Source organism: Numida meleagris, chromosome 6, assembly GCF_002078875.1.
Source record: "Numida meleagris isolate 19003 breed g44 Domestic line chromosome 6, NumMel1.0, whole genome shotgun sequence".
In the NCBI taxonomy this organism is placed as follows: domain Eukaryota; kingdom Metazoa; phylum Chordata; class Aves; order Galliformes; family Numididae; genus Numida; species Numida meleagris.
Window position 1 is genome coordinate 9,245,264 of NC_034414.1, and position 17,284 is coordinate 9,262,547.

Consider the following 17,284-nt stretch of genomic DNA (forward strand, 5'->3'; position numbering starts at 1 on the left):
CTGCAAATTAATGTTTGTGGCCTGCTGTTATATTGTATGTTAAGCAGTTTTTCATCTTTAAGAGACAGTTGAGATCAATTATTTTTATTAGAAGCACAGAATTTATTTTTTGGAGAAACTATGCACAGTAATGAATAGTTCTATGGAACTAAACCATATGCAACAGAATGGTATTTTTCTAACTTCTGTTCACAAAGAATTATTAACAGATGTCTGAATATGGAATAGAGAATATACTGGTCTTTTCGAAAGTTCCTTTAAACATGGAGATTGGTTTCTGAATTTCACTTTACCTGTTTTGGGAATTAATTTGCAGAGCACTGTAGTTCCAAGTATGACATTCTACGCCTGAGTACCAAGTGTTGGTCTTCTGCCATGTAGGAAGACCACTTATGTTTGTTGTATGTAGAAACGCTGTTTAAGAGAACAGCTTTCTTGATATAAGCCAGATTATGGACTACACTAGGACCTGTTTTAAGATAAAGATGGAGCACCCTACAAGCAGGCAGATAGAGCACATGATGGTAACAGCTGAGGCAATTTTATTGCATTAGTAAGGAATGCGTTTCCTTGGATTCTTGAAGTTGCTTACTGGATCACCATTTCCATCTTTTATTTAAATCCGTGCTTCACATATGACATAGCACTTAAAAGAACAGTCATTGTATGAGAATGCCTGTTTACCTTGTGCACATAAGGTAAACAGTGATTGGTGGTGAGGTTGAAGGGCAAATTTTCCATCTATAATCTGTCATGCGGACATTATTGTCCTGAATCTTAACTCACATATCTGCCTAGTTCTGCAAGAATTTTGTGTACATCAAACTATTTATCTCTTGAGTCTCCTTACTGAAAGACATGCAATAGTATTCACAAATAAACCTTTGCAAGTGGAAGTGGTAAGGACATCATCCTTTGTGTAGACATCTCATTTCCTTTTATTCAATTAAATTTTGGGATGTGCACACCTTGCTTAAAATTAGAAGCAAAAATGTTTCTCTTCAGACTCTTCCCACTTTCTTAAACAGCAGCTGCATAATGTTTCCTACATGTGCATTTTCTAATCACTTCCTAATTGGACAACCAATTTCATACAAACATTATCATTAAGGTTGAAAAAGACCTGCAAGATCATCTAGTCCAACCATCCACCTAACACCAATGTTGCCCATTAAACCTTATTCCTTAGTATCACATCTTCACATTTCTGTAACACCTTCAGGGGCTCAACCACCTCCCCGGGCAGCCTGTTCCCAGTGCCTGACCAGTCTTTCAGAGAAGTTTTTCCTGATATCCAACCCGAACCTCCCTGACTCAACTTGAGGCCATTTCCTCTCTTCCTTATCACTAGCTGTGTAGGAGAAGAGGCCAACCCCCACCACGCCACAACCTCCTTTCAGGTAGTTGTAGAGGGCAATAAGGTTTCCTATGTGCTTCCTCTTCTCCAAACTGAACAGTCCCAGTTCCCTCAGCCGCTCCTCATAAGACTTGTCTTCCAGACCCTTCAGCAGCTTCATTGCCCTTCTCTGGACACGGACTAGGTTCTCAATGTGTTCTAGTGAGGGGCCCAAAACTGGACACAGTACTCTAGGTGCGGCCTCACCAAAGCTGAATACAGGAGGACTATCACTTCCCTCCTCCTGTTTGCTACACTATTTCTGATACAAGCCAGGATGCCATTGGCCTTCTTGGCCACCTGGGCACACTGCTGGCTCATGTTCAGCTGAGTGTTGACCAACAACCCCGGATCTTTTTCCTCTGCACAATCTTTCAACTGACTTATACCACTGAAAGTTCCTATTTAGATTTAGATAGATTTATATACTGTTTAAATCTAGTTTGAAACATCTTTTACCACTTCAAACATTTTACATAACAGTCTCCAGCAGAGAATGTGATTGGAGCATTACTGGAGAAAACTCTTTATAAGTTGCAGTAATTGTGGCATGTCAAAATGTACTCAGTTGAGTTGTCTGACTCTCTTTTTCATCTCTGATTCCAAATTCAGATCAAGGTACATTTTTGTCCTCTAGCAAGTCTAGATGAAAAAACCTATTGCCTTGAGATTCGAAAATTTTTTGTCGTCACAGTCATAGTATGGCCCAGGACCTGACATTCATCTCCTTCCCTTCCTTCAAGTCCTTGCACCTGGACACAAATGGTGTTTTTTCCGTGTTAAGATAGTTTCCTGTAATGATAAATTGATTTCCTAACACACATTTAAAGCTCTTTTTGATGTTTTTACATTAATTTTGTGTTTTGCTCTTTGTTTCTTACCTTCCTAGTCTTAAGTGGGCATCTGTTTAACTTGCACTGCTTTCTCAGGACATCATACTTTCTTATCATGCTTTTTTTTTTCCCACTCTCTGTTTTTGATCACGATCTGTGTTCAGCTCTAGCTTTGCTTTCATCCAGTCCTTTGCCGCCACTTCTCTCTGGAGCGGTCCTTCTCAGTGTTCCCAGTAACTCAGTCAATATCAGTGACAGCTGGAGAACATTTCAGCTTTTGAAATCAGTAGAGTAGTCTTCTGAAACTCCATGCATGTCAAGGATTATTCAGAGGTTTCCATAAAATGAATTATGGTTCTTAAAACAGTGCAGCCCCTCTCCCATTCGCCACCTAAGCATCTGAGCAGATACTTCCTGAACTTACCTACTGGTGAACGAACAGGTAAACAGTCACTGGGGAACAGGAATTTTGCTCTTTGGAACTGGAGGTTCATTGACATATGTTATCCAGGTGTGCGTGCACTGTCCATCTTCTTTTCTCTCTCTCTTCCATTAAGGAGGCTAGATTCAGGGGGTTGGTTGCCTAAAGGAAGTGAAGGTTGTGTCCATTGAAGTCTCTAATGCAGCAGCAGATGGCACAAACAATGATGTCTTTTGATATATGTATACTTTGAGTGGAGAGGCAACAAATCTCAAGGAACCTCCACTTGTAGTTAAATAACCGCTCTTTACTGATTGAGTATGATTTTAACATTTTTGTGTTGAAAAACTGTTCTGCCTGTCCTCTACACTTCTTTTTTTTTTTAAGGCTGACATTTGTTGAGCTGTATCACGAACATGCAAATGTTACTTTTTATTCTGAGAGTGAAGAAAAAACTACATTATCTTCATTCTGTTTTTACTGACCACTGCTGAATGATGAATGTTTTAAATAGTTACCACAGGTTAACAGACTCTTTTAGAAGCTTAGCTTTGTGAAGTGGAATGCAAGAGAACATTGCTGGGTGTGCTCTGCGGCCAGGTGATGAACATCTGGGCATTCTTTGTTATCAAAGAAATGGCTTTTTGAACATACGACAAACAAACCATGGAATTTTCAATGAACTATTTTACGTAGTAAGCTTTTTCTTTTTCTAATTCTGTGTATTTATAAATGTACGTGTATTTTAATGTATGCTGTTCTTCCTGTGACTCTATTTAGCTCCTGCTTCTTTAGAATCTTCCAGCAGTATAGAACAGGAAAAATACCTTCAAGCCTTACTGAATGTGATATCCGTCCACTGCAAAATGAATGGCAGTAATACTCTCACTGTTAGACCAACAATTGCTCTATCACCAGGTAAAATTGTTTTGTGTAGTGTTTTTATGTGGTTGAGTTGAAAAAAGAGAAAAGAGTCTTCTTGAATTTGATGTTAGTTCAATTTGTCCAATATGAATTGCGTTGTTTCTTTTATTGCTACACTTTCCAGGTAGTTTATTTACTCTTAGTTTTAGACAATGTGTTCTGTATTTTCTGTGTTCTTAATCTGACAGTAAGTGATTCTCAGCCTCAGTCCTTCAGAATATTAAGATGTGAGAACTTTCCAAATTGGTGGGTTGTTTTTTTTATGTTATCAAATGAAACAATTGCATTATATAACATAATAAAAGACAAAGATAAACTTTAATGTGTTATATAACAAACGAAACATCTTGAAAACTCTTATCAATAAGAGACTGCCACCCCAAAGAGACTGTAGAATGCTACTCTATTTCATATGATTAGAAAATGCGAGATTGCAGTGTTGGATTCTACATGAACAAATGTACAATAGGGGCAATGGGAGGTGTATAGGCATTTTTATGTGTTACATACTCATAATAATATTTTAATGCCATTTCTGCATGGAACTTTACTTGCAATGAAAACTCTCTCAAAAGACATTATTTAGGTAAATATTTTATTTTGATTATTATTTGATGAAAACTGATACATTTTATGTGAAAGTATCCCCGAAGTCTTAAAAAGAAAAGAATGCAAGTTGAAATTGTCTGTCTTGCCTTATTCAGTTGGTGGAAATCAGCATAAAATACCCAAACAGTGGCTTTTCTTGTTAAATAACACTGTTTCCAAAGTGTGCATGCTTTGCTCCATTTATTATTAAATATGTCGATTGCTTAGCTGTATCTAACATCTTCATTCTGTTGCCAGTGTATACATCTGTCTTAAAACAATGTATCAGAAGTACAAAATTGGCAAGAATTATCTGTATTAAGGGTGGAAAAAATATTTTCATCATTTATGTTAAGTGTTAGTCTGAGTAACACTGCAGTGTTTTTAATCTTCTGTTCTTTTTTTGGCTGACTTTAGGCACTGAAAGGAGGGCTTCAAGAATGTCTACTGTGTTTAAGCAGGTAGTGCCAGGACATTTGGATGTAAATCTATCCAATAGCTTTGCTCGAGGAGGTTAGTAAGACTAGCTCAAAGTCTAAGCACCTTTGTTATTTGAAATAATAAGTGATAACAAAATATTAGTGAAATAAAAAATAATGACACTGCTTACAAATGTATTACAGTATGAAACAACAAAACAGAAATTACAGATTCGCCTCAATCCATAACATAATCTAAGTATCTAATTTCTGTTTTAGTTGTTCAGTTACCATTGAAATAAAGCTTATTTCTTGATGGAAATTAGTGGAAAAATAAGCACTCAAGAATTATGTTTTTGAATACCTTGTGATTCATCCATATTTTTAATTTACTTGAAATGTGTGGCCTAAAATCACACGTTTTGCATTAGAATTGAATGGACTTCAGAATCTACAATTCTGTAATTTGTAGTAGCCTGGCGTTTGGCTGAAGATGAGCTGACACTTCATCAAGTTACAAATAACCTAAACAATTTAACTCTAGATAAAGGAAGGAGTTACTTGTCCGTGCCTTCTTTGGGAAGGTGTCATTTTTACAGCAGACTCCTTCTGTGATTTCCAACTGCTTTTCTAGTCTAATGAAATTATGATCTTCTCTGTGCACAGAGAACTTACGTACCTAAATTAGCGTGGTGAATTCCATAAATACATTACGTATTTGTTAGAGCTGAAGGCTGCTAAAGAAGTATTTTTATGCATATAAAAGGTGCTTTTCTTCCTTTATGACTCTACTGGAGTACATGGAGGTGAAAAAACAGAGATAGCAATCGGATAGGTAAAATGCCAGGAAACCAAAGAGCAGTTTAGCAATGTCTGGAATTGTTAGATGAATTGGTGGCTGTTCACTGCTTGTTTCAGTAATGAAATAGTGAAAATGCTGGGTAGCTGACAGCAGGTGTTTGGTTGTTTCCCATTGCCTCATGTTGGGACAGAAGTGCCAACAGCGAAGTGCCGTTGAGGAGCCATGAAGATGGCCTGGATAAAAAAAACCTTCCTGGTTGGCTGAAAGGATTACTGAAATTACTTATTTCTGGGATTAAAGTTTGTGATAAATGTGATATGGTGAGCTACTCAGTGAAGGAAAAGGAGTCTCAAGTCAGATTATTAAATAAAAGAGGTGTTTTGTTGGACATTGTCTCTTGGCTACATTTCATCAGTGATCAGGAAAAGGGCTGGAAAGTTACCTTGTATCTTGCTGGACTATTGCCACACCTTCTCTGTATATCTGAAGAATGCAACTACAGACCAGTATCTACAGTCTGTTCACAGTTCAGCAGGAGTACTTCGCTGAAACTTGAGAATGTTTGACAAGGACAGTGGGAGCCCTAGTGAGGATGAGAAGTTGACAGGAGAGAGAAAGGAAAGGGAATATCTTCCTGTAAAGAAGCAAAGATGCGGGATTTTTTTAGGTTAGCTAACAGAATTCTTTCAGAAGAAACTCTCAAGTACAAAATACGTATTAAACCTAAAAATGTTGTTCTCAAATAAGTGAATTCACATGGTCTGTTATCATAAGGATTTTTACTACTTTTACAAGTTAGTTACATTGTACATGTGAAATTACAGGAACAAACTTATTTTATGCAGACAATCTAAAGTGATTCCTCTTCATATTCCTCAGAATAACTCAAAAAAGCAAAAAACAAACAAAAAAATGCCAGCAAATACCCTTCACCAAATAAAAACAAAATAAAAGCAGCGTGATGAGCTACTTACTTTATCATAGCAAGCAGTTTGCAAGATCCATTTCATAACTGGATTATGCACTACACTGTAGAAAATAAAATTGCAGCATTTTTGTACATTGAATTCTAGGTTATGCTTTCTTTCCTTATTGTTATTGTCACATGTATAGGGCTCAAGCCAGGTTCAGCTTGGCTACACGAATTGAAAATGACATTTGCTATTCCTTTGTGCCAGGCACTATTTGTTTTTAATATGCATCCTTTAAAATTTAAACTGAAAAAATACGTGCCAGTGCTTGAATAGCAATTCCAACTTTTAAAATAATCATTGTTCTGAATATTCTACAGTTTTTGTGCTAGGTACTTTTTTTTTTACTACATCTGGAACATTGCAGCAAAGTATTCACCTAGAAAACATTTTTTTCTGATGGGAAGTATTTGCCAAATACTTCTATTTCATAGTTTATTTTCATTTTGGGGCTTTTTTGAGACAATAAGTTGGTTAATATCCTTCATAAAAGTCATAAGTTTACTCAAAAATGTATACCTTTTCTTACATTACTTTATAACAATAGTTGGTTCTAAAGAACAGCAATTGTTACCTGGCACTGATGTGTAATTAATAGACTAAAATGCTTTGTCTGTATGATTTGCTTCTGCTGGAAAATACTAGGATCTTTATAATGAATAAATACAGATTCAGTCATTTGTTTTATAAGTAGGCTATATTAACTTTGAATATGTTTTAATAGAACATTTATATAAAAAGAAGTTGATAGTGTAGATGTGGCTTTGGAGCCAAAAATATGTTTGTATGCTCTGATAAGACTCCCACTGAAAATGAGTATTTATGCAAGGGATGTGGGGTTTTTTTTGTGTGTGTGATAGATATTGGAAGTTCTCTAGGTTGTATGGTCTTACACAGTCCTTTAAAAATTCGTCTAGATGTGTAGAACTAGCATCTTACATTCCAATTTGATTTTAAGGTCTGTTAAGTTACCTACTTACAATAGACTAAAACAGTTTTTAAAAAGTGCACTGCAGTGTGGGATTTCTAATTAAGCCAATGTTCAGCTGGTGTGAAGCATTCAATAAAGGATTCAGCTGAATGATGTAGTCATTAAGTACCCTTTGGTATTATAGATTATTAGAAAACCACCTGATGGCTGTGTTATGTGTTTAAAACTACTGCAATTGTAATGAAAATTACTCCTTTTTGATAAATGGATACTTCCTTTCCACTTTATGTTGCTGTTCTATCTTGATTGATGTTTTGTCTTGTGACGACTAAAATTTGTACTGTCTGATATATAATATACTATAAAGGAATCCAGTATGTACTAGATCTTCAGAAATTAATAAGTAACCCTTTTCTTTTCTCCTGCATTGTGTCTTGCTGCAATGTGCCTTGCTGCAATGTGCATTCCATTCCTCCTCCTTCTGTCTTTACTGTTTATCTGCCAGTGCTTGGGTACAGAGATAAATGTTTCACTCATTCCAATTCCAAATCAGCAACTAAGGGAAGAGTCCATCAAGGTACTGTATTCTGTGTCCTGAAACCACATTCTTATTTACTGTCTCCATAATCACTACTGTATTTTAATGTATGCTAAAGCAATGCTGTCGTAAAGCCTTAACTCTCAGAGCATTAACAAACTTCAGGGCTTTTTAGGTTTACCAGGTTTTTAGGTTGTGGTTTTGTTATGTTTTGGGTTTTTCGTTTCCTTTGGACATTGAGTGTATTATGAAATGACAGTTAATAGCCACACACTTCACCATATTGTGCCTGAATAATACTATGATATCATGCAAAGGGACACATACAATTTTTAAGAAGTTTCAAAAGAATATTTTTTTGTGCCAAAACTTCAAGTGGCAAAAAATTCAACCAGCAAAAAAGCATTTAGTACTCCTACTGCTTAAGTAGAACAATTAATAAATATTGTTACCCAGTCGATGAACTTCCTTTCCAAAATTATTGGTAATGTTCATGACCAGGGAAAAATTGATTGTGCCAGATTAGAAATTTACAGTAATAGAGTGCATATGAAATAATTAATAAATGAATGATGAAAGTGAAATGATAAATAATGAAAGCTAGATGCTGCTAACAAAAAGTAAGAGACTAGACAAAGTTAGAAAACAGTTCTCCATCGATGGTAGATATGTTCATCTGCGTGTATTTGTAACTAGTTTTGTTGTTTTTGTTGTGCTACAGGCATTGGTAGAATGTTAGAAAGTGTGACTGATAAGATAGAGTGGTTGTGTATGCATTGTCTTGGGGGAGCAGTTATTTGTGTTGGAACTAACATTTTTTCAAACCAAATGAGCAGGACCTTAATTCTTTAACTAAATGCTTGCTATGAATTCTATTAGTGTGATAAAATCTTCATTCTATCAATTGTTTTAGTCCAGTGGAACAAAACTTTAGTAAACATGCTACTGTGTGAGGTGTTTTATAAAACTGGATGTTCCTGAGATTGGAACTGTTTAGAACTATTAACCAATTCATAAGTTTCTAGCCAGCCATTCTTAGTTACTCCTATTCATTTGATCACAACTAAGACTGGGAGCCAGACAGGCAGACAAACTAAACTGTGCAGGATTACTGCATAGAATTGTTCTCAAAATGAAGTTCCTTTCACATATATCACATTGGACATGCAAAAGCTGTCACACAAAATCCAGAAAATACCTACTAATCTCTTCTTCTGGGGCTAAGTAGGCCTTAACGGTCTAGTTTACTACCACTTTATCTGAAGTTGAAATCACAAATCTTACTTAAGCATAATCAGATCAGAGTGTATCAATGCACTGTAGGCATTCCCTGCTCTGGAAATAGTCATGTAGCTGCATCAGCAACAATATGCAAACTAAAATGTTGGGAGGCTGAGCGTATTAGGTTGACATAATGCCATTCAGAGACAGCTATGCTGCTTTCAGATGCAAGCCTGTGGTTCCGTGTCCCACTGCACTGTTCCTTACATATATTCAAGGTCATACTGTTACTAGCTGTGAGATTCCTATACCATGCCCTGCTGCCAGACTAATAGTGATCTTAGTGCCAGAATAAAACTGTAAAACTGTCATCTTCTAGGTAGGCATCCTTCTCTCTACTCAGACAACTGTACTGTAATCACATCTGCTAGAATATAGTTCTGAATAATGTGATTCAAAAAGCTACTTCCTTAAATTTGTTTCAATTTCTAATTAACCATTAGACATGGAAAAATAAAAATGAAAAAACATGGAATTCTACATTTTAATCACTCTAGTTGAAGAGCAAATATGGAATACTTTATCCTGAAATGCAATATTTGAATTGATCATTATATATTTGTTTTCCATTGTAATAGATTACAGAGCTTGTTATTAAATTGCGTAGGGTGAAGGGAATACATGTATTCTAGGCAAAAGGGTATTTTAAGTGATAGTATTTCCATTTTTGAGGGACATGATTACATAATATTCTGGGTGGCTAGACATCCAAAATAATACTCCTTTGACAAGGAAATAGGATAATTTTTTATCCGTACTTCTGAAAAGAACAGCACCCAGCAATTTCATTTTCATGTAATTAAATGGATGATAATTTCTTGCTAACTGTGATTTGTGTTATCACTTACCATTTTCTGTACAGTAGAAAGCACTGTTTGATTAGAATCTTAGATTGAATGACAGTACAGTAGGATGATTTGGGCAACTTCTGGTATAATTTCTTTCGAGTACATGTTGTTCATTGTATCCTATGAGGAGTATGAGTGACATATTTAAACACTGTACTTTCTAAATTATGTTGTTGCATATGCCTTAATAATTAGCATCTCTATTGCCTTACACAGAGAGTTTAAAAAATATTTTTATCTTAATGAAGGTGTATGGGCCAGCCTTCGTTCAAGCAACCGATTTATCAATGCTCAGACTCCATTCATTGATGTTGGTGCAAGACTTGCAGGGAAAGATAATACCACTTCCTACAGCAGCACTTTTTTGCAAAGTCAGCTTTTGAGACGTCAAGCAGCCCTCTATATATTTGGAGAAAAATCTCAGTTACGGGTAATGGCAGTTTTATTTTTATGTTTACATAGTTTTCATTTGGCTTGATTTTAATAACCCTAACATGTTGTTTTTTGTTTTTTTTTTTTACAAACAATAAATATTCTAGATAAGATGAATGGGTAACACTTGTCAAGATGTAAACTCTCATGAGTATTTTAGGTAGTATTCACTACGCAGACATGCTCTCCTTTTAGTTCTGTTTTGCTATGATCTATATTGCTATACAAAGAGTAATAATGCAGTATGACGTGGTGGGGTTTAGAAATCAGACTTTGCAGTTATATAATATGGCAAAGTTAATGTAAATAAAAAGTATATATTTTTTAAAGAGCTGGACAACGAGCACAAACTCACATAAGTTCTGTGACTAGAGTCCTGCTTGTTACTTCACACCAAGTACTGATGGGTAGTAGATCTAAGAGATACAAAGATGTGTAACATGATGAGAGGAATGGAATAGCTTTCCTACAGGATAAATGTTTTCAAACTGGATAAGACATAACTAGGAAGGAAATACTTTGCAAGGCAACAAAATGACCAGCAACACCTTCCTATTTGGAAGTCACCATGTCTTCACTGTTTTAACATCATTGGCTTAGCGAGAGGAAAAGGCAGCAGAGTTTGGCACTGCTAAGTGTAGCTGCTGGGATAAGGATCCTGGCAGCTACCCCTTTCAGAGGCTCTTCAGGGCTATTCCAGGGGAGTTACTGAAGTTCTCTTATCTGCATGGTCTTGCTTTCAGACCCACAGTTAAATGCACCTAAATGTGTACTATGAGTCAGCTAACCATCTCATTTTCAGCTGAGTCATCTCACAGTGATGTCTAGTTTGGGAAACGAAACCCAGGTTTATTTATAGTTTTATTTTTCCTGATGTGTTGGAATATATTTTGAAGCAAATGGAATTTTATTAGTGAGGAAAAGCAGTTAATCAGAAAAGCATTGTTACTGTGGGTAGCACTTAAACTCACATGAAAGCATTGTTACTGTGGGTAGCGCTTCAACTCACATGAACCAAACTGATGTAAGACTAACTCACAAGTCTGCCCATCTGGATTTGCTTCCGTGAAGAGGTCCACAATGTCTACGGTTTTGTATCTCTTTTTGGATTTTTTGGATAATTTTTAATATTTTGGAGGCAGTTGTTTAAGAAACATGAAACAGGTGTCCTCTATATGAAGTCTACATCTTTTCAGAAAATATTAACAGATCTTTTTTTTTTAATCTCTATATTCAGAAATTGAAAAAACTTTTCATTTTCCAAGTACAAACATACATAACATATAATGCATTTTGTGAAATATATAGTGTACAAAAGCAGTTATTGGTAGGTAAAAACATCAGCATTCAGTTCTTCCTGAATTTACATTATTTCTGGGGATGGAAGAATCATGCTGTATGAGAACAATGAATCAAAATGCTAAAATTTTCTGCAGACTTTCTAATTCTCTTTTGCACTTCAAAATGTTTTTATATCTTATTTTACTCTAAATTGTATTTCATATGTATAATAACATATCACTTTGTATCCCTTTTAATTCATCTGCTAAAGTTGATTTGTAAATTCATTTGCCTTTTTTCTTTCATTAGACATTAGTACATAAAGTTTTTTATCCTTTTTTATTAGCTATTTTATTCACATTTAATTTAACATTCAACGACTTCATAATGTAATTAGCATAACAGTAATTTCCAGAGATATCCTGTGAAGTGTGTAAATGAAATGTTCTAACTTAATATGATATAGCATAATAATATAAGAGACAAAACAGAAATTTCCAGAGTAAGCATAATTCACCATTATTAGAATAAACTGCTCTTACAAATACTAAGAAAGCCATTTATTTTCCCACAAAAGTTTTCTGTTTTATTGGGTTGGCATTTACATCTGATTTCTAAGAGAATGTTCTTACTGAAGTTTTCAGTCAGTTCTACTCATATCGATTTTTTCATCACAGTATGATATCTTTTTTTAACTATAAGCCTCAGAAGACAAAGCAGGGCTTCCATGAAATAAAGTGAAGCGTGAGGAATTCAGCTAGGAAAACCACGCATAAATCGTGGAAAGTGTGTCAGGTATTCCCTGAATGCTATTCTGAGTTCAAATAGGTGCTTTAAATCAGCAACTGCCTCAATTTCCAGTGACTGCTTAGATGAGTCACATTGTTTGCAGTTTTGGGGGTTCTTTTTTGGTTTTGAAGTTACAGTTTTTTCTGCGTTACTGAACTACTAGAATTTATCCTGCACTGTTGGTATGTTATCCAGACAGTTATTTTTAATTCATATTTACTTATTGTTAATTTGCTTCAAAAGTCCTGAAGGATGCACATTATCTTCTGTGTTAACGACTCAGCAGATTCAGGAAACTCAACATTATTATTGTTGTGGTTGTTAGTGTTATTGAAAGTATAACTGTCATCAGTGCAGTTTTGTTATGAGTAGTAGGTGGGTAATTTTTTGCAAAAGTTGTATGGATTATTATTATACTGGGCAAATGTTTAAACAAAATTTGAATTAGTAATTGAAGTATTTAACAATAGAGCTGGCAAGTCTTGGAGATCTGATAAAACTTTCACTGATAAGTATGCATTTAAATTACATCTCCTGTTGTCCGTCTCACACAGGGCTTCAAACTTGATTTTGCTTTGAATTGTGAATTTGTTCCTGTTGAATTCAGTGATATCCGACAGACAAAGGCAAGCTTTAAAAAGCTGTTGAGAGCCTGTGTTCCCAGCACTATTCCTACAGACTCTGAGGCAACATTCCTTAAAGCTCTTGGGGAGTCAGAGTGGTTCCCACAGGTAATTTATATGACAGGTACTTCTAATAATCTATATGCAGTACTGCTTGCACCAAATAAATTTAAGACTCTTCTGACAGAGAACTGTTGTATTTTAACCAGCTGTTCTTAGCTCTTTGTAATTCCTTTGCATGCTATCAATTCTGTCATTTCATAGGTGTTATTATTTTAATACTAGCATAACATTTACAGATGTGGGAGGTAATTTGTATAACATTGTTTACATAGACTCTCTCTATATGGAACATGTACACAAGTAGAGATGGCCATTTTTATTGTGTGTATCGATTTATGGTCTTGGTTTTAACCGCTTTTTTTCTTATTCTATATATTACAAAAAATAGAAAAAATATAGGAAAATGGACGAGCCTTTGATTTTAAAGCTGATATTCTACCCTTAATACATGTTCCTATCCTGAATTTCCACGTATTCTGCTGCATAAATACTCCTCAACTAAGTAATCCTAGAAAACAGAATAGACAGAGTACATGCAGGTAACTTAGTGACTTCAGTAATTATGCATCATGATATGTACTTCTGGCTAGAATGTACTACAGTGCAAGGAGTGGCTTAACTCTTTGCATTTAAGGTGTGTTCTTTCCTAATGGAACATAGGAACTGGTCATTGGAATGTCTGACCACTGCTTTGTCAACGAAAGGGAGAAGTCTGGAGACATTAGGGACTTGATGGCCCCACCATGTGAACATTTCCAGTCACAGAGCAATTGAGCGAGTTAATTGGTGTAGATAAAGGAAATGAATATCATTATGATGAAATAACAGGTCTCTGTAGCAGCACAGAGATTAAGGAGAGGCTATCGCATTGGAGTTACTGTCGAGCGTATTTGAGATGAAAAGTAACAGCATAACTCTTTGCTCAAGACTACATTATAGTATCATATACTAGCTCTGATTCATTACCATGACATTTCTGTGGTGTAAATTCCAAGGTAGGTGACTTATGCAATAAACTTGATTTATGACTGATTTTTCACTTTTTCTGCTAATCCTGTGAAAGGATATAGATCTGTCGTCTGGGAACTTGTTTTCATTGTATTAAGCTTTTCTCTCTAGGTAACAGGAGTTGTACCATACTGGTTTTAACACTGGATAGGCTGAGTAGTTCTTTATGAGGATTTGAATATGGAAGAAATTCAAAGTATCTTCTGAATACTAATAATAAAAATAGTGTTTTTCCATTTCTTTATTTTAAATCTATGTAACCAGATTGCATATCAGTTTCTTTCCTTAAGGACAGCAAAAAACAGTCTTTCATCTAGTCTAGTGCTGAAGACAACATAGAACAATATGTGAACTGTTTGATTTTAAGTGCATTACTCTTTTTAATCTCTTCTGATTAAAAATTGCAAGAAAATTGTTCACTTTTAGTTTTTAAGTAATGACTATGTGGATGTTCAGAATAGTTAAGAGTTTTCTGTTATAGTTTTCATGATAATATTCATAGGATTAGGTTGTTCATTTTTTTATGAGGTAAAAATCCATTCTATTTCTAGGGTTTCTTGGCTGTTGTCTGATTGATCTTTTTTCTTCTTATTTTCTCCAATTTAATGCTGTCCTCCCTGAGTTTCTTTCATGTGAACTTACTTTTTCCATGCATAAATGATTTTAGATGTCTCTTGCCATTTTTGCTTTCTCCCTTTCTTCAGGCTTTCATATTTCCTATGTTGCTATTGGATTGTATTCAATGCTGCGGAAAGAGCAGTTTGATTCTACTGTTTAAAAAGGGGAAAAAAATACTGCTTACATATAGGATATTATGTTACTTACCAAGAATGCTCTCAAAGTATGAAAGATATGATAGAAACACTGTAGCTTTTCATTTTAATAGTAATGATGTGAACTCTTCCCTGTAAGGTAAAAATGTTCAAATTCATTTAATTATTTCATTTTGCTTGTACCGATATGTTTGAGTAAATCTCATTCAAGTGTGTAACCTTTCCCAGAGAAATTACTAATTCCTCCGCTCAGGGAATTTTAATATCACTACACAACAATTATTAAAATGCAAATAATGACCCTGTCCTCTTTTCACGTGTTTTAGCTAGTCTGCCCAAATACAGAGTTTGAGAAAAAAGGTTTAATCTATCTAAAACTGTTTCCAGATAATAGAATGTTCTTGCTTTTCTTTTTTAATATTCAGTTAATTAATTTCCAGCTTCCATGAGATTGAATATTAGAAATATTTTCTTCTAAGTATCTTACATTGGTTCTCCCATCAAAGTATTGAGTGACTTTATGCGACCTTAACTTTTCACAAGAAAAGATTATAGTGTTAATCCCAGGGTGGAATTTCTCTACCGTAAATCTATCAACTGAATTGTTGCCGTGCTCCTTTTTATGACAACTGCTTTATTGCAGGACTCATTGGTTTTAATAGTTTAAGTTCCTGTCTCAAATATTTGCATGGTTTGGTGTAGTTCTGAGATTGTTTTTTAGTTTTCTGATCTGTTTTTGTCAATAATTTATCTATACCATATATGTAGACTTCATAATACAGTTTTAATATTAAATGTAAAGGGATTGCATTTTTTTTATAATATCTAGACATTTCTCTTATACTTCAATTTGTAATATTCTGTAGCTTCACAGGATAATGCAATTGGGTGTGATCATCTCAGAGCTCCTGGAAAATGGTTCTTCTGTTATGGTCTGTTTGGAAGATGGCTGGGATATTACTGCGCAAGTAAGCTGCTATTAAAACCTTGAAATAATTAAATAATAAGAACACTAGGCAAGGCGTCTTTTCATGTGTGACTGATAATTTGATATTAGATTAATAAAACTGTTGTGGCAGCAGAGAAGAGACTTGAATAGATGAATTCTTGTGTTTACAATTTACTCCACAAAAGAGTTCATTAAAATGCTCCAGTGGTCCTGATGGACTTAGAATTCTTGGGCTTATATGTAAGGTCCAAGTTTCTGTACCTGGTTGCATGTAAGAATGAAAGCTATCACTACAGATTATTTATCTTTTTAAACACAGTACTCTTTAACACAGAAAGGAAAGAGAGAAATTCCTTCTTTGTTATTTGCTTTCCAGAAATGGAGCACACACAGAGAGAAAACTAAATTTTTGCCAAAGTGACACTGCAGAAGCTCTAGAGTCATTCTCAGTACCAATTCATTAATACTTTCTTTGCTGAGGTGGCCACTACTATTTTATAAATAGTATTTTATGAATTATTATTTTCTATTGTTTATGTTATTAATACAAGTGGTTTTATTTCAAATGTAATTTAAAATTGTTAAGCATTGTATTTTTTTTATATAATTTTAAATTGTAATTTAAAATTGTTAAGTCCCAAATTCTGTAGTTGCCCAGGTTTGACTTTTACAATTATCATTAAGATCCAATTTAGTTAAGGCTCTTTCATGTGATACGATATTTGTGTTGTTTTATAAAAATATATAACCTACCTGGTAAAGTACTTGTAATTGAATTTCTATGAAGGCTTTTGTTCCTTTGAACTACAAGCAGATTATGGAATAGTTGTGTAAGTTTTATAAAGTGATTTCATGTTAACATTTGTTGTTCTTAACACAATATATCCTGTCTTGTGATTTAGGTAGTATCTCTGGTACAGTTACTCAGCGATCCCTTCTATAGAACACTTGAAGGCTTCCGAATGCTGGTGGAAAAAGAATGGCTCTCTTTTGGTCATAAATTTAGTCAGCGAAGTAATTTGACTCTAAATTGTCAGGGTAGTGGATTTGCGCCTGTTTTCTTACAGTTCTTAGACTGTGTGCATCAGGTAAGTCTATCTATATCTATGTATAGATGCTGCTATTTCATAAGTTCTAGATAATGCTTTGAGAAAAGATGAGTGACCCTCTCTATGTTTTATTAAAGTGACTGGGCTTCACATGAAGAAGAGCTGGAAAATGAGCATCCATACAGAACAGAACATCTAAGGGGATGGTTGGCCTTAGTGGGTATTTTAAAGTGATTTATGCGGAGATTTCAGTTTGAAGCTTTTTGAGCCTAAGACTGGCTTCTGGCAGTCTGGAATACTTAAAATCAGAAGAAGAGATCAACAGATCATACAGTGGGTAGACAGCTTTTAACTCTATGTGCTTG

At 34.8% G+C, this 17,284-nt stretch overlaps 1 protein-coding gene across 7 annotated transcripts in view; it reads left to right on the top strand.

The window, feature by feature from the left end:
• The window catches only part of SBF2 (SET binding factor 2), a 243,563-nt gene that overhangs the window by 200,555 nt on the left and 25,724 nt on the right, over nt 1-17,284 (top strand). For 4 of the 7 annotated variants that reach the window (XM_021401517.1, XM_021401518.1, XM_021401519.1 and 1 more), the window contains 7 exons: nt 3,431-3,568; nt 4,580-4,675; nt 7,791-7,862; nt 10,201-10,382; nt 13,009-13,185; nt 15,788-15,889; nt 16,773-16,958. In XM_021401517.1, coding sequence (XP_021257192.1) covers nt 3,431-3,568; nt 4,580-4,675; nt 7,791-7,862; nt 10,201-10,382; nt 13,009-13,185; nt 15,788-15,889; nt 16,773-16,958 — 953 coding nt within the window. The remainder of the gene's footprint in view (nt 1-3,430; nt 3,569-4,579; nt 4,676-7,790; nt 7,863-10,200; nt 10,383-13,008; nt 13,186-15,787; nt 15,890-16,772; nt 16,959-17,284) is intronic. The other 3 variants (XM_021401520.1, XM_021401521.1, XM_021401523.1) reach the window with 3 other exon arrangements.